Below are 18,033 nucleotides of genomic sequence, written 5' to 3'. Positions count from 1 at the left end.
ATAAGACTAGTCTTAACTCTTTGTGATATCCTGACCTGGAACCACGCCCCCTCCCCAGTGAAATATTTCCCTCTGAAATTATTTCTAGCCCCATGCAGAAAGCGCACAATATCATTCTTCTGATCCAGATGGTTGATCGATCTCAAACTTCTAAACCCTTGTCAGTTTATGTATATGGTGGATTACAAAAAGTTCTTACACTGCCAGCAACTGTTTTGTTATCAAAAAACAATTCTGTAATGTTCCTGTAAGCCTGTTTGACAATTCAATTACATCTATTAGATATTCCTCAGTAGACAAAAACAGTCTGGTTACTCTCATGAGCATTGTGTGTATCCAAAACCCTGTCAGTCAGGGAGTAAGACTTAAAATGGCCGAATCAAGAATATGGCAGTTTTTGAAAAAGAAAATAGACTTCGCTGTTGCAAACTACTTACCAATCAAAAGAATATTTATGGTATAAATGCACACATGACCAGTATGTATATAAAAGGCTCATGTGTATAATTTGTTGTAATTTTTAACATTAAATTTTAGGAAAAACACAGATTGTTCATTTAGGACAGCAAGCCAAGTTTAATATTTACCTTTAAATTGTGTTAATTAAATATTATTTTAATGTCTGTAATAAAATAAAGGTTTTTAAAATGTAGATAATTTGCTCCACGGTCAGTAGTGAATAATTAATTTTTTTGAGTCAATTCCTTTCATTTTCTTTACTCGGAGTTTATTTTGTTGAGGGGAAAACTTCACACAAAACTGTTGTCAGTATTTTCCCAAATATTCAACAAGCAAAATTAGTTTCAAATGTTGTCCAAAAATGTTCAACATTTCAAAACATTTGGCAAATCCTGTCCGAAGATTTGTTAAAATGCATTAGTAAAAAGAGCATAACAAACGGGGCTTAAAATTTTTGTTATTCTGCTAAACATGTTTTTTTATTAAGTTTTTTGTTTAAGAGTTCAGGTTGTAGTTTATGCTTAAAAGAGAAGCGGCCACCCTGACTTTCCAGTGCCCTCCCCCCTCCCCCAAAAAGGGGAAAATTAAGGAAAGATAAACATAGAGGGGGTGGTTTTATATGAACGACGGTGGCCCCGCGAATCACGCCCCTTAAAACAAAAGCTCAAAATACTCATACGAAGAAAAATCTTTTCCCCTTTTTTTTAAAGGCTTTTTTTCTTGTTTTCATTATTTTTTAGTATCGGAGGAAGCATTGGGACCAGGAAAATGAAATTCATAGATTTTTGCCGTTTTAACTCAATAATGAATACATGTAGTTCTTGTATTTAAATTCTTAAACTTTTTTTTTGGGGGGGGGGGGGGAGGGCGTACATTATTTCTGACGAGAATCGACAAAAAATTGCGACAAAATGTAAGCAGCGCCCTCTTTTGAGAAGTTACAGATTTAGTATGGTACCTAAAGTATTTTTATTACGTAGATATTAGTATGAAGAAACAAGCACTAATGGAAAACGATTGGGGACTAAGACTGCTAGTTGTTGTTTTGACATCTGCAACGAAAAAAAAGCTTTTATTGTTGTGATGGAAACAGTTCTTTTTAAATCAATATTCTGTTTGCTGTCTGTCGTCTGCGAATGCGAGTGTCACCATGGGAATTCACATCAAATCACAGAGAACAGCCAGCCGGAGAATGGGTGTAAATTTCAGGCAGACCACCCGGCATTTTGAGTAAGTTTTGTTGAATCTTGAAAGTTGAATGAACGACGCCAAGCAAGAGTCATGTCTCTTGCCTGGCCGTCTGTCGATTGCATAACATTCTGATTGAATAGGAATGATTGATGTTCTTCTAATTTGTTGTGGTTAGATTTCCCCATAATATTTCCACAATGCCATTATTCTAACGAGTCATAACTGGCACTGTGTCTTTGCATTTTCACCAAACTGCACCAGCTGTTTTCTTCTTTTTCAGCCTCTTTCGCCACATTTTCGAAACTGTCAAAAACCTCAAGAGCGCTCATTTTGGTAGAAATTTTTTGAACTTCTGTCCTATTTAGATATTAATGTAGAGGTAAAGACTGATCAGACTGAGAAACGAGCAACACTGCCATGCGGATTTCTTTGCCGTGGTGGAGTTGTGTTGAAACTTGATCATGGAGGCCACCATCTTGGAAATTAACACATGCATGTGACTCTCCCAAACTACATTCTCAGCAGTCGCGAGAAACACAAACCAAAATCTGCAGACATCAAAAAGTTACAATTTATTTCCTCTTTTATTCCAATTATTACTAATTTAAAAGAATTAATTTACTATGACAAAATTCCTCAATTAGTAATCTTTCTTCAAATGTGAATTTTAATAAAAAATTTAAATCTCGTTTAAGACGTGAATTTGATTAGCAAACTCGTTTCCGAGTAGTATGGTGCTCATGTGTATATGCAGAAAATATCTGTATTTCCCCTTTGAGGGTACAGGTACTACTCGTATTTGATTGTGTATGTAGGGTGACGGTCAAAACGACACAATAAATCAGCACACACAGGGCGCAAACTTCAATTTTGCGCAAACTTCAACCTCCGCTGAGCGCGCAAACTTGATGGCCCGCTTGAAATTGTGCACGCAGGTGTGAGCCTGCGCACCAGATGTTCCACGCAAAGTTAAAGCCTTGCGCAAATTTGGTGCTGTCGAAAACCTTTTTTTTTAGTTTTACAAGCTTTTTGGCATCACATGGACCATTTTGTAAGTCTGAAATTTGGACCCTGAGTTTTTCATGAGTGAATGGTATTTTGTGTATTTTTGTAAATTACAATTTAATTTAATTAATAATAAACTAAATCGAGGTTGAAGAATTTACGAGTAGTCTAACTAACGACGATAGTATCGTATTGACATCGTATCGTAGCATCATACGATATCAACCCTCATATGTTTTCGGTCCCCAACTTTGATTCCCGTTTATCGCGAAAGAAGAACTCTGGTGTGCATTTTTATTTTAGTTGCTGTGATTTCATCACAAAATGATTTGAGACAAGTCATGGTTTTTAATAATCTGACTTGAAATAAAATACTAAAGTGCACCTGTGTATAGTTATATTTCCTGTAGCATACAGGGCTCAATTTCATAAAGCCTGTAAGCACAAACATTTGCTTAGCATGAAATTTCTTCCTTGTTAAAAGCAGGATTACAAACCAAATTTCCACAAGACTTTCAGGATTTAGCAAACAGCTAAGTATCAAGCAACGCAACAAATGAAAATTTGGTTGATAATCCTGTTTTTACCAGAGAAGAAATTTAATTGTGCTTAGCAGCTCTATGAAATTGGGTCCAGACCTTTCATACTGTAGACGGTAGTAATATATATAATAACCTATTTCTATATCGCTCTTTACAACTTCATCACTCTATGTATGTATCGTATTGTGCACTCATGGAGTTGTTTACAGTACACCATGTACAATACACTGCCAAGTTCATTGTTAACAGCTCAGACAACACACAGACGTGCAGTATCGCTAGCTCCATGACCTTTGACACTGAAGTTCAGTGTCAACATACACAATGTACAGTACTGCAGTACCAAAGTTGTACCTGTATGTATATGTATTAATCCAGCAACTTTGGACACACCCTGCAAAGTACATAATACAAACTTGCTATGTAGGTGTTTTTGTGACTGTATTTGTTGCGACAGAATCCTGCGTTCCTACCAGGAAATAAGAGACTGTTGTAAACTCAGTGAACATCCTGACAGGATTGCACACATACCTTGGACATCTTTTTGAACAGTACTTAGTGCTTAGGTGAGTACAGATCACAATCGGATTCATTTTTGCTAAAATACTTTGCCAGCTTATTTAAAACAGGCTTAGGTGTTGCAGTTTTGAGAAATGATAGGTAAACAAATTCACAAAAATAATCTCAGTGAGACAAAAATTGTTTTTATGCTAAAACTGCTAGACAAAAATAACTAAGATTTGCAAGGAAAGTGCAGCAGATCCGCTTATTTGTAACCAAATATTGTAAAATACTTGCACCGTAGTGTTCTCAACTATTTAATCAGAAAGACTTGATTTCCATAGTTCATATTTTTATAACATTTGGCATCCCCAATATTCAGTGCTGAATCAAAGAGTCCCTCCCATTGGTAATGAATTATTATTTAATTGACTAAATGGATACTTATGGATGCTTAATAGCTGATTGAACAACGCTACATTAAAGAAATTGTCAGTCTTACTTAGAATGTTAATGATTCATTACATTCCCATCTAATGTATGATGCATGGTTCAATTTGATGTAGAATAGCAACAGCTGTTTGTGCAAACTGAATGTTAATTCTTTTGATTTGGGATTAAACAATTTTTTTTTACTAGAGTAGGACTTGAACCAATGACCTCCAGCAAATATGTGCTGGCGCTCTACAAACTGAGGTGCATGTATCTAGCCCTGTGTTGTCAGTCTCTCTTTATTGGTTAGATAGCGCATCAGTTTGTGGAGCGCCGACACGTTACTCCGTAGGTCGCTGGTTCGAGTCCCACTCTAGTCCAATTTTCTTAGTTCAACCCCATATCTTTTAAAATTTACTTAGTCGGATTCCCTTGCGGTATAATATTTTGTTAATTAGTTTGTTGCTATTTTGTTTGTTAACTGTGCTCTTTTTTTATTCAGATCAAAATGGCGTATTCTAAACCATCACAAGGTTCAGCTGTAGAGAAAATCCGAAAGGATTATCTGGAGTGCAGTATTTGTCAAGAGGAGTACACGGAACCCAAACTACTAGACTGTCTTCACAGCTTCTGTAAACACTGCTTACTTCAATATCTCACTACCAACTACAAAGATGCAAAGATGCTTATTTGTCCTTTGTGTCGAAAGGAGACACAACTTCCTGAGACGGGTGTTGAAGATTTCAAGAGTAACTTCATTTTAACTGGTCTTGCAGGTCAACTGGAGCAGGTCAGCTTATCTGCAAACAGCAAGTTGGTCTGTAAGTTATGCAAGGAGAAAAATGAAGCAACGTATTTCTGTTGTGACTGTCTCATGATCATCTGTGCAAACTGCAATGAAATACACAAACAAATTCCAGCATCAGCAAGCCATACAGTAGCGACTTTGAAAGATATTAGTGATGGAAAGATTGCAATGAAAAAGACAAAACCAAAACGCCATCCAGAATGCCAAACTCATGAAGGTGAAGTGATGTGGTTTTATTGCAAAACATGTAATATGATGATTTGCCAAGCTTGTACTGTCATAGATCACCGTAATCCACAGCATGAGTATACTGACTGCAACCAAGCCTCATCCACATACAAACAGTCATTGGCTCAACTCTTTACTCCCCTTGAAGAAACCCTGAAGAAGCTTGATCAATCTCAAGCAACTGCCTCAACAATGAAAGACAACCTCAACATTGCAGTTAAGAGAACCATGGCAGAGGTGAAGAACAGAGCGGATAAGATCAGGGCTGAGGTAACAGCTCAAGAGAGTCGCATCATGGATGAAATAAAAACTATCTATAAAGATCGGAACAAGAAATTGGAGGATTTTGAGCAAACAGTGCGTCTAAACTCACAGCAAATAAATCATTCACTGCAGACTGCCAAAGACATCAGCAAGAATTCACCAGTGCCTGACTTCCTTGCAAGCTATCCAACAATCAGTAAGGACTTGAAATTACTTGGAGATCAAAATCAACCCAAGATAGATTTGACCCTTGACCATCTGAGATTCACTGCAGGGGTTTGTGACATCTCCCTGGGTAACCTGAGTACGAAGTGGGAGCTTGGTTTGGAGTATGATGAAGGAATCAATGGGGCTTTGGACATTGATGCCTCTGTACCTGGGGATGAGATGGTAGTGGCAGACAACGGGAATAACAGAGTGGTAATCTACAACAGTAAGGGACAACAGAAGAAAACTTTCCCACTATCAAGCAGTAAGTTCCTTACAAATCTTTCAGTCGGAGGTATTGTTGTAAATCTCAGATAAAACTTCGCAAAACGTACTCTTGAATGATTAGTTTTTAGGTTGACAGTCAAAGAGTATTCCATTAAAATAAGGATTTATTCCAATCCAATACCACAAACAAATCTGAGAATATTTACCAAACATTGTTTGCAGTTCTCAACTCAAATCAACCATTAAAATGTTTCAACATCACAGCATTGGTTGTGATCAATACAAGGTTTCCATGGATGGTAGTCAAACTGTATGTCATAAAATTGAATGGTTCTTGCTATTTTACTGTACCTTGTAGACTAGGACTACATTCATCCGCTGCATGATCACTAAATCCACTCTGCTGCAGTCATTCTCAATAATTGACATTCCTCTATCCAACACCAACAAAGGAAGTTTATACAAAATGATTAAAATAAATATCAATAAGAAATGCAATTTAGGTAAAATCTGGGAAAAAAGGTAAAAAGTTAAAAAGAATGAATTCAGTACAATTTCAATCAGTAGAAATTGTTGTCATTGTTATACTGTCAGACTGTGTACAGTTGATTGGGAGCAACTTTCAAAGAGCTTTTACAACACAGGAAACATTTAAAAAAAAAAAAACTTTGTATTTGTACAAAAATCAAAATAATGTAAAGTACATTGTGGTTTACAAATGAATCATCATTCATTATATTGGGTCCTATCCATTTGTTCTTGTTTTCCAGGCCCTTGGGCTGTTGCTGCATTCCAGAATCAGTTAGTGGTTGTAGGATATGGGACCAACTCTGTCAAGATGTGCAATAGGAATGGCACCAAGATGTTTGAATTCCACACAGTGCCTCATAGTGAAGTGGGCAAGACATCAGTGAACCTCCACAGTGTAGCAATCATGAAGGATACATCAATCATTGTGGGGGATATAGAGAGGTCAGTTATAACTAAACACAGATCCAGTGATGGTTCACTCCTTGACACTGTTTCAGTTCAGACTAGACCTTGCTACTTGGCCATTGACAGCAAGGACAGAGTTGTAGTCAGTGGTTGGGGGAAACAAGTAGACATTGTTGAAGTCACTGGTACTTTATTATTCAGCATCAATCCAAAGATCAATAGTCAACAAGTTGAATCCTGCAGAGGTGTATGCTGTGACAGCTCAGCTATCTACATTGCAGTGACCAATGGGGTAGGCACTGGTCATATTCATCAGTATGACACTCAGGGGAGATTTCTCAGCTGTATTGCTCAGGGTCTGTATGACCCATGGGGAATCTCATTGACATCAGATGGTCAGCAGCTTGCAGTGGCAGATTGCCATTCAGTGAAGATTTATAACAAGGTGTAATGTTATCTAATTATGATGATACTGGTCAAATACTGTCTCATGGATTAAACTGACCATCACAATATGTCAATCAAATTAAATCACAAAATTATGCAAACTGATTTTTCACTAAAAAAAAGTGCTAATAACCACTCAATTTCAATTCTCAATATTATGACATTGAGTGAATCAATTCTGTAACACTTGGCTGCAAATCAACTCTGTAATTGTTGATTTGTTTTGCATTTTGCAGTAAAATGTTGTTTTGAGGAAAAATATCTTGAGTACAGGCTTGTCTATTTTAAAGGCAGTGGACACTATTGGTAATAACTCAAAACAATTATTAGCATAAAACCTTTCTTGATGACGAGTAATGGGGAGAGGTTGATGGTATAAAACATTGTGAGAAACAGCTCCCTCTGATATGCCATAGTTTTCGAGAAAGAAATAATTTTCCATGAATTTGATTTCAAGACCTCAAGTTTAGAACTTGAGGTCTCGAATAAAACCATCTAAAGGCACAGAACTTCCGTGTGACAAGGGTGTTTTTTCATTATTATCTCGCAAGTTTGATGTCCGATTGAGCTCAAATTTTCACAGGTTTGTTATTTTATGCGTATGTTGAGATACACCAACTGTGAAGGCTAGTCTTTGACAATTACCAATAGTGTCCACTGGCTTTAAGTGGTTTTGTAAAAACATTCCATCGGGCAGTAAATAGTATTTGCAAGAAATAGAAGCATGCAAAGGGTTGATTATTACATGATGTTGTTCATTAAGTAGTGCAACCTTTTCCTTTTGATAAGAGAAGCAATCTATGAAGTTTAACATTGCATGCTACGAGTTGCTTTGAAAATCATTACTCATTAAAGCTAACTATTGTATATTGGCCATAACTTGTTTTGTAAATAAGATTCCCTTTATTATTGGAAAGTTGTAAGCAATTATGAAAATGCCATAACAGCTAAAATAATGTGAATTGTTTATTTTATTGTTATCGTCACATTTAAAGGCACTGGACACACTTGGTAAGAGCCAAAGATCAGTCTTCTCACTTGTGTATCTAAACATAAAATAGCAAACCTGTAAAATTGGAACCCAATTTGTCGTCGAAGTTGCAAGAGAGTAATGGAAGAAAAAAAACACTTGGCTCACAAATTGAGTGCTTTCAGATGCTTGATTTTGAGACCTTAGCCGAGGTCTTGATTTCAAGTCAAATGTTTTAGTGAGAAATTACTTCTTTCTCATAAACTACCTACTTCAGAGGGAGCCGTTTCTCACCATGTCTCATACTATTGCTCATTAAAAAGTAAGTTTTTATGCTAACAATTATTTTGAGTAATTACCAATTGTGTCCAGGGCGTTTAGGAACATTACAGAATTGCTCAGATTACAGATTTACATAAAACTTACACGATCTAATGATGGTGTTGGCAGAAAACATCCCTTGAAATATTTATGTCTGAAATGTGGCATTTGATGAGAAATAAATAAAACTAATTTCCTGTTTGGAGTTTATTGCTCGGTGAGCGTTTTGCTTATTTATATTTTGCATCATTCATGTTTTTCACTACTTTCTTGTGACCCAGATGGCCCGATATCTGTGTGCATTCATAAAAGTTATTTAAAACACAGTCGAAATTGGCTATTTGATTTCATGCTAATTGACCATTTCTCCTGAACGTTCCTTTTTGTACTTTTTGTTGTTGTTTGGGGCGGTTTCAGGAAACCACTACAACAGAACTCATTTTGTTCATGATTTCAAATCGTTGTTTGCACAGACTGACTAGACTGTAAAGTAGTTGAATTGTAGTTTATAGAGTAAGTTTGATCTTTATATTAACCAAGATGGACATTGCAGTTGATTATTGCTCATGTAGACTTGTTTAGATGAATGCTATAACTGTCTCTTATTGTACTCCCAACTTTAGACATTGTCAATAAATCAAGATTGATATTGCAGTTGATTATTGCTCATGTAGACTTGTTTAGATGAATGCTATATCTGTCTCTTATTATACTCTCAACTTTAGACATTGTTAATAAATCTAGATTGATATTGCAGTTTATTATTGCTCATGTAGACTTGTTTAGATGAATGCTATATGCTGTGTGATTATTTGTTTTTGTTCTAAGTTAAATTCCTTTCCGTATGACTTATTCATTAACTGTATTTTGTTTTTATATAAATTGTTACCCTCCCCAGGGTTACGGGGTGTGTTCCAGTTTGGAATAAAACATTACAATACAATACAATTAATCTGGAGGTCTTTGGTTTGAGATTCACCCTAGACCATTTTTTTTTCCAACCCCAAATCACTTTTAAGAGTTCACAATTCCATACACTGATAGGCTTTGATAATTCTGAATCAATAAGTTGGTTACACTTCTAGGTTCTATAATTAATGTGAGATTTTGCTTAGCACAATTTGCTATGGGACTCTAGCATGAAACGAACTTGTGCTTAGCACCAATTGGGCAAGGAAGAACTTTGGTGTACATTTTTATTTTAATTGCTGTGATTTCATCACAAACTGATTTGAGACAAGTCATGGTTTTTAATAATCTGACTAAACATGCTAAATAAAATACAAAAGTGCATTTATAAATACTTCAAGGTTCCATATAAAACAAGAATTTAAATATTTTGAATTGTGATATTTTTTAATTTTTTTATTTTCTTTGATCAATTTTTTAAAGAATCGTCTCCCTTTTAGTGATACATCTCAATCCCTTTAAATGATGTTCCTCAATCAATAAGTTTTTTATAAAGGTTCTATAATGTATTAACCAGATTACAAGAGACTAAATAAATTGTGACGCCCTTATGAAATTCTTTGTTCGTTACCCTTGCAGCTCAATCCGGCTATGGAACTAACAAGACCCGGCTTGGGAAGGACTCCGTGGGTGACTTTGATTGTTGTTGCTTGACCCTACAGCCCTGCGCCAACCCAGTCATAACGTATGTTCTGTATATACCCTATTCACAACGCTCAGCACACATACACGCACACCTCCTCTCCGCCATTTTGTGTGTCAAAAAAACGCGCAGAAAAGGATAGTGTCTGCGAACAATGTGCGTCGACCATTTCTGCCTTTTGACCCACAAAATGGCAATCAGGAGATGCGCCTGTATTTGCGCTGCGGGATGTACATGCAGGGCCTACTGTCCCAGGGTTGACTCGTTTATACCCCTGGATGAAGAGAAGCAATTATTGGGAAAGTATCTTGCCCGAGGACACAAGGTCATGACTGGGATTCGAACCCACACCCCGATGACTTAAAGGCAGTGGACACTATTATAAGCATAACACCTTACTTGGTAACGAGTAATAGGGAGAGGTTGATAGTAGAAAACATTGTGAGAAACGGCTCCCTCTGAAGTGACATAGTTTTCGAGAAAGAAGTAATTTTCCACGAATTTGATTTCGAGACCTCGGATTTAGAATTTGAGGTCACGAAATCAAGCATCTGAAAGCACAAAATTTCACAGGTTTTTTATTTTATGCATGTTGAGATACACCAAGTAAGAAGACTGGTCTTTGACAATTACCGTTAGTGTCCAGTGTCTATGTCAACCAGAACTTGAATTTGATTCTTAAACACTCGGCCATCACACTCTCAACCCCAAATCTTATCTTTTCCAGTGAGGAGGGGTATCTGTATGACAAGGAGGCAATTTTTGAGTATGTCTTGAAGCAGAAACAAGACTATGAGAAACAGATGAAGGAATACCATCGTCAGTGTCGCCTCCAACAGGTTTGTATTTTTATTTTATTTTTTTCGGGGAGGGGGGGGGGGTTCACTGTGCCTTGAACACCCAGCAGGGCGGATACGTGCGTATGTAAATATTATTATTATAATCAGTATTAGGCGTTAGTGATGTGATTTCTACGTTTCTATGGAATCATCTTCTCCATTGGTGTTTGACCAGCAGAGTGTGGGTTCGAGTCCCGGTCGTGACACTTGCTACGTAAAATTGGGGAGGTAGTGCTTTCTGCTTTACTGGCCAGGCTTCGGACTGATGATACCCAAGCCTACATCCGTATGGACTGTAAAAGGGGTAACCCTGTTTCAGCCCTAGGAGTAGGTGGCAACAGCCTCTGGACAAAAATAATTGTAGCCCACACCTTGAAGAGGCCTTCAGGCCTTGTGTGTCTGGCAACGTGCATAAAAATAAAATAAAAATCAGGCAATCTACTGTATTAACCAATTTCAAAACTTTGCTTCAATCTCTTTTTTTTAAAGCCTACTGTACTGGTGCCTTATAAATTTAACGATGGTTTGTTTTGAGTTTTCTGGACTTTGTCTAAATTTGCGAACTTGCGCCCTTGAATGGCATTTTTGTCAGAAACTTTTATAAAGGCTGTTTATAATTTTTATTATTCATTTGATAAATTTGTTTGTTTATAATTTATATTATTTATTTGATAAATTTGTTTTGAAATTTTTTTTTTAGGAAGAGGTGAGCCAAGTGAAGAAGACAGTGAAGGAAGACAAGGTCAAGGCTTTCATTGAGAAAGGTACGGAGATGGAATTCTTAGAACTTTACTTTAAAGGGTCGCCTCTTAAAGGCAGTGGACACTTTTGGTAAATACTCAAAGTAATTATTAGCACAAAACCTTTCTTGTTGAGCTGTTGATAGTATAAAACATTGTGAGAAACGGCTCCCGTAGAAGTAACGTAGTTTTCGAGAAAGAATTGATTTTCTTTGAATTTAATAATAATAATATCAAAGTCTTTAGGTTACGTATCTACCAAACAAGGTACTCGATGCACTGAGTGTATACAAACTTGCAGAAAGATGAATTTTGAGACCCAATTATTTAGCACCTTATAAGGGTTTACAAGGTGCTACGGCGCATACAGCAGCCACAGCCAGGAACACCGGGGCAACCCCTTCTCTTTTCGATAAGTGCACTGGGTTTGTTTACATGCGTTACACAACACATGGGACCAACTGCTTGACGTCAAATCCTGCTGTAGCCATTTTCTTTTTAATTAATCATTCTCAAATCTCCATATTTAAAATGGACAAAAAACATTACCTGCCTTTTCCGTCCATTATGAAATATTTATTTTTAATGCAGTTTTTTTTTCTTTCGCCGTTCATCCCTGAATTTTTTTTCTTTCTTTTTCCAGAGCGTAGTATCACCAGTAAGCCCCTCAACCCCTTCTCTGAGGCCCCACCCACCAAAAGGGCCAAACTTGATCATTCCGAGACCCCAAGCACCAGCAGCAGCAGCGGCACTGCAGCAGCAGCAGCAGCAACAGCAGCTGTCTCTGAAAACGGCGACAAGAAATCAGAACTTCCAAGTTTCTGGATTCCATCATTAACACCTCAAGCCAAGGCGACTTTAGTTCAAAAACCTGTAAGCACTTTCTATTTAAGTCTGAAAGGATTCAGGTACCGTTTTAAAATGTCCACAGATTGACATTAAACTCACACTGAAGATAAAGACAGTAGTAAGCTTCCCTTCAAATATTAATTACTGAGGTGCTGTAGTTTTGGAGAAATGAGTAAAACAAATCACAAAATAATTTTTGTCTTACACAATATAGAACGCGCCCCTGAACAATGCGCGTAATTTTGGGCGTCAACTCTCTGTTGTGCATGTTTGTATAAGATTTTGACACCCAAAATGACACTCGGGATAGGCACATGTGAGTACGCTGCGCGTATTGCAAGGGGTCTATTGTTAACAAAAATTACGCTTTAATTCGGTATTTTCTTTTTGTCACAGCACCTTGATCTACCTAAAAATAGCACTTTGTATAAACTTATTATTATCGCACTTTTAAATCTACAGAGCAAAGCAGTTTACTGCCCCATGAGCAAGAAGCCTCTGAGGATAAAGAACCTTATCCAGGTGAACTTCGTACGAGCTGATGACGTCAACGACAAGCGCCCTCTGGTGGCCAAGCAGATCCGGTACAAATGTGCCGTCACGCATGACATCTTATCAAACAAGACGCCTTGTGCTGTGCTGCGACCAAGGTAGATTTATGTGACTGTATACAAATATAACATTTAAGCCTGTTGAATATTTTCACAGAACACAGGATATAGTGCTTAATATAAAACACGTCGGTTTAAGGGTAACCAAAATTATATTACTTGACCTGATGCAAAACTAACATCTAAACTGTTAATATATAAGGGTTTACAAGCCTCAGCCGCAGCCTCAGCCAGGAACACAACACATGGGACCAACGGCTTTACGTCCCATCCGAAGGACGAAGCAAAGGTTAAATGTCTTGCTAAAGTGTCACGGCTGGGGATTCCAACGCACACTCTGCTGATCAGAAACACCAGAGTTTGAATTCGGTACTCTTTTAATTGCTCGGCCACGATACTTCCAGCATACTTTCACACTTCAATGTTTACTGCCTTGTAAAGTATTAACTGGTGGATGGGATGGGCTCGTTGGTGCACAAAGGTGGGACTCCTTAACAACCAGTTATTCTCAGAATCAACACTACTCAAAAGAGATTTTCACATGGTGCTACTGCAAACCTCTCTCAGTTGTACTTCCACCACGCAAAATTTATAATCCTACTTTAAGTATGTATTTTTCTATTGTTTTTTTTTAAGTGGGAATGTCGTCACAATGGACTGTATCAAGAAAATCATAAAGAAGGACATGACGGACCCCTTCACAGGAGACACACTGAAGGAGAATGACATCATCAAAATCAGAAGGGTTAGTTTTATATGAATAGCGGAGACTATCTTCAGGTGATCCCCTGGCTACTGCTTCCCAGGTTGAATCATAAACTTGGTCACACAGGGAGGTAGTGCTTTCTGCTCTACCGGCCAGGCTTCAGACTGATGATACCCAAGCCTACATCCGTATGGACTGTAAAAGGGGTAACCCTGTTTCAGCCCTAGGAGTAGGTGGCAACAGCCTCTGGGAAAAAACAATCGTAGCCCACACCTTGAAGAGGCCTTCAGGCCTTGTGTGTCTGGCAACTTGCGTAGAAAAACAAAACAAAAAAATTATGGCTTACTTAAAAATATATCTTTCTTTTTTTCTTTTTCTTTTCATTTTGTGTGTGGCATGTCTCAGCCCACGGGACCTTAAGCAGAGTGCTTGTTGGATCCTGACCATGACACTTGTGCCCTTGATGAGTAAGGCACTTATGCTTAAATGCTTTGTAAAAAGTTAGGGAGGTAGTGTATTCTGCTCTACCAGCCAGGCTCCTAGTGGATGATACCCAAGCCTTCATCCTTACAGACTGTGAAGGGGATTACCCTGTTTCAGCCCTAGGAGTAGGTGGTAACATGCCCCTGGTGGCAGTAGCCCTCTCCTAGTGCATTCTGCTCTACCAGTCAGGCTCTTAGTGGATGATACCCAAGCCTTCATCCTTACAGACTGTGAAGGGGATTACCCTGTTTCAGCCCCAGGAGTAGGTGGCAACATGCCCCTGGTGTCAGTAGCCCTTTCCTAGTGCATTCTGCTCTACCAGTCAGGCTCCTAGTGGATGATACCCAAGCCTTCATCCTTACAGACTGTGAAGGGGATTACCCTGTTTCAGCCCTAGGAGTAGGTGGTAACATGCCCCTGGTGTCAGTAGCCCTTTCCTAGTGCATTCTGCTCTACCAGTCAGGCTCTTAGTGGATGATACCCAAGCCTTCATCCTTACAGACTGTGAAGGGGATTACCCTGTTTCAGCCCTAGGAGTAGGTGGTAACATGCCCCTGGTGTCAGTAGCCCTTTCCTAGTACATTCTGCTCTACCAGTCAGGCTCCTAGTGGATGATACCCAAGCCTATCCTTACAGACTGTGAAGGGGATTACCCTGTTTCAGCCCTAGGAGTAGGTGGTAACATGCCCCTGGTGTCAGTAGCCCTTTCCTAGTGCATTCTGCTCTACCAGTCAGGCTCTTAGTGGATGATACCCAAGCCTTCATCCTTACAGACTGTGAAGGGGATTACCCTGTTTCAGCCCTAGGAGTAGGTGGTAACATGCCCCTGGTGGCAGCAGCCCTTTCCTAGTGCATTCTGCTCTACCAGTCAGGCTCTTAGTGGATGATACCCAAGCCTTCATCCTTACAGACTGTGAAGGGGATTACCCTGTTTCAGCCCCAGGAGTAGGTGGCAACATGCCCCTGGTGTCAGTAGCCCTTTCCTAGTGCATTCTGCTCTACCAGTCAGGCTCCTAGTGGATGATACCCAAGCCTTCATCCTTACAGACTGTGAAGGGGATTACCCTGTTTCAGCCCTAGGAGTAGGTGGTAACATGCCCCTGGTGTCAGTAGCCCTTTCCTAGTGCATTCTGCTCTACCAGTCAGGCTCCTAGTGGATGATACCCAAGCCTTCATCCTTACAGACTGTGAAGGGGATTACCCTGTTTCAGCCCTAGGAGTAGGTGGTAACATGCCCCTGGTGGCAGTAGCCCTTTCCTAGTGCATTCTGCTCTACCAGTCAGGCTCTTAGTGGATGATACCCAAGCCTTCATCCTTACAGACTGTGAAGGGGATTACCCTGTTTCAGCCCTAGGAGTAGGTGGTAACATGCCCCTGGTGGCAGCAGCCCTTTCCTAGTGCATTCTGCTCTACCAGTCAGGCTCTTAGTGGATGATACCCAAGCCTTCATCCTTACAGACTGTGAAGGGGATTACCCTGTTTCAGCCCCAGGAGTAGGTGGCAACATGCCCCTGGTGTCAGTAGCCCTTTCCTAGTGCATTCTGCTCTACCAGTCAGGCTCCTAGTGGATGATACCCAAGCCTTCATCCTTACAGACTGTGAAGGGGATTACCCTGTTTCAGCCCTAGGAGTAGGTGGTAACATGCCCCTGGTGTCAGTAGCCCTTTCCTAGTGCATTCTGCTCTACCAGTCAGGCTCCTAGTGGATGATACCCAAGCCTTCATCCTTACAGACTGTGAAGGGGATTACCCTGTTTCAGCCCTAGGAGTAGGTGGTAACATGCCCCTGGTGGCAGTAGCCCTTTCCTAGTGCATTCTGCTCTACCAGTCAGGCTCTTAGTGGATGGTACCCAAGCCTTCATCCTTACGGACTGTGAAGGGGATTACCCTGTTTCAGCCCTAGGAGTAGGTGGCAACATGCCCCTGGTGGCAGTAGCCCTCTCCTAATGTATTCTGCTCTACCAGCCAGGCTCCTAGTGGATGATACCCATGCCTACATCCTTACAATGACAAGTGTCTAAAAGTCTGTATTTAATAATGTTAATTTTTTATTTCTACTGCTCAGGGAGGAACTGGATTTGCGAGTGCTGCAGAGTCTTCGCTTGAAGCCAAGAAAGCCAGACCAGTCATGATGGCGTCGTGATTGTTAAGATTGCCACAAATCACGTCTACGGCTCCAGGGCCCGATTTCACAAATCACTAAGATTCATCGTAAGATGTGTTGTCAGTATCACCATGGTGATTTGTATTGTGACATCACACATTACTAAGCACCTATGATTGATTTGCAGTTAAGATCAATCTTAGATCTTTGTGAAATCGGCCCCTATGGTTGATTTCACAAAGAGTTATGACTAGTCCTAATTTAGAAGTAGTCCTAGGAGATATTAAAAACTTAAGGCTAGTCCTAAATAAGACTAGTCTTAACTCTTTGTGATATCCTGACCTGGAACCACGCCCCCTCCCCAGTCTCCGCCCACTACGCACTCCCCTCCTCCCCACTCCATAAATAATGTGGTTTTTATTTGGTTTATTTCTTGGGTGAAAAAAAAAAGATCTGGGGGAAGTAGGGGTGAGTTTTGGCAGCTGTAACCATCAACTATTTCGGTTATTGACTTGTGATTAACCAATGGTTCAATCAACCAAAGAAGTTATTTGTTACGACCTATACGGCCTATTAGGGATTATTCTCCCTGCGGCGACTTAATCGCTTCAGATATTCAGCGGTTTCTCCAAAACGCTGCCACCTTTTAGAATGAAATTTTCACTGGTTAGTTTTATTGTTCATAATATTTACATTCAAAAAGGATAAAAACAATTATCGGGTTCCAAGAACCAAAAGGTATACTTTGCCTTTAAAGACACCGGACACTATGGGTAATTGTCAAAGACCAGTCTTCTCACTTGGTGTATCTCAACATATGCATACAATAACAAACCTGTGAAAATTTGAGCTCAATCGGTCATTGAAGTTGGGAGATAATAATGAAAGAAAAAACACCCTTGAAGTTGTGTGCATTCAGATGCTTGATTTCGAGACCTCAAAATTCTAAATCTGAGGTCTTGAAATCAAATTCATGGCAATTTACTTCTTTCGTGAAAACTACTCCACTTCAGAGGGAGCCGTTTCTCACAATGTTTTATACTATCAACCTCTCCCCATTACTCGTTACCAAGTAAGGTTTTTTGCTAATAATTATTTTGATTAATTACCAACAGTGTCCAGTGCCTTTAATACTTTCCCTTTAAAGAAGATAATGATGTAAGATGCTTACTGGGACACCGTTTTCCATGATGTCAATACATATGGAGTATATAAAACCTGTTTATTTGCATTTCCTTTTTGGTGGTTAGGGGGGGGGGGGGCGGGTGGTCAATAAGTGTTTTCAGGATTGTACAGAATTAGTAAAGATTAAAGGCATTGGTTAATTTTAATCTGAGAGCTTTTCTGATTATGAAGTTCATGCGTTTAATTTAAGTCTGATAGCTTTACTTATTTGAGAACCATTTTTTTCTATGAAATATTTCCCTCTGAAATGATTTCTAGCCCCATGCAGAAAGCGCACAATATCATTCTTCTGATCCAGATGGTTGATCGATCTCAAACTTCTAAACCCTTGTCAGTTTATGTATATGGTGGATTACAAAAAGTTCT

At 39.1% G+C, this 18,033-nt stretch overlaps 2 protein-coding genes across 2 annotated transcripts; both read left to right on the top strand.

Moving 5' to 3' along the window:
- The first annotated feature begins 1,525 nt into the window (after positions 1-1,525).
- Positions 1,526-7,604, top strand: LOC117305456 (tripartite motif-containing protein 3-like). Its single transcript, XM_033790324.1, has 3 exons — positions 1,526-1,689; positions 4,633-5,902; positions 6,636-7,604. The coding sequence occupies exons 2-3, from the start codon at positions 4,639-4,641 to the stop codon at positions 7,250-7,252; spliced, it is 1,881 nt and encodes a 626-aa protein (XP_033646215.1). The 5' UTR covers positions 1,526-1,689; positions 4,633-4,638; the 3' UTR covers positions 7,253-7,604.
- A 1,475-nt stretch (positions 7,605-9,079) lies between these two features.
- Positions 9,080-16,675, top strand: LOC117305454 (nitric oxide synthase-interacting protein-like). Its single transcript, XM_033790323.1, has 8 exons — positions 9,080-9,107; positions 10,088-10,193; positions 10,879-10,990; positions 11,691-11,754; positions 12,374-12,603; positions 13,042-13,229; positions 13,827-13,935; positions 16,444-16,675. The coding sequence occupies exons 1-8, from the start codon at positions 9,080-9,082 to the stop codon at positions 16,519-16,521; spliced, it is 915 nt and encodes a 304-aa protein (XP_033646214.1). The 3' UTR covers positions 16,522-16,675.
- Positions 16,676-18,033: the final 1,358 nt, after the last annotated feature.

Source organism: Asterias rubens, chromosome 22 (genome assembly GCF_902459465.1).
Source record: "Asterias rubens chromosome 22, eAstRub1.3, whole genome shotgun sequence".
NCBI lineage: Eukaryota > Metazoa > Echinodermata > Asteroidea > Forcipulatida > Asteriidae > Asterias > Asterias rubens.
This window is presented reverse-complemented; position numbering and strand designations above follow the sequence as displayed.

What these genes read in the sequence shown, in the direction of transcription:
- LOC117305456 (XM_033790324.1), top strand. Translation starts at nt 4,639, where the DNA reads ATGGCGTATTCTAAACCATCACAAGGTTCAGCTGTAGAGAAAATCCGA. An exon ending in AACTTTCCCACTATCAAGCA is followed by an intron (nt 5,903 to 6,635) that starts GTAAGTTCCTTA and finishes CTTGTTTTCCAG; the next exon opens with GCCCTTGGGCTGTTGCTGCA.
- LOC117305454 (XM_033790323.1), top strand. Translation starts at nt 9,080, where the DNA reads ATGGACATTGCAGTTGATTATTGCTCAT. An exon ending in TGCGCCAACCCAGTCATAAC is followed by an intron (nt 10,194 to 10,878) that starts GTATGTTCTGTA and finishes TATCTTTTCCAG; the next exon opens with TGAGGAGGGGTATCTGTATG. An exon ending in GTCAGTGTCGCCTCCAACAG is followed by an intron (nt 10,991 to 11,690) that starts GTTTGTATTTTT and finishes TTTTTTTTTTAG; the next exon opens with GAAGAGGTGAGCCAAGTGAA.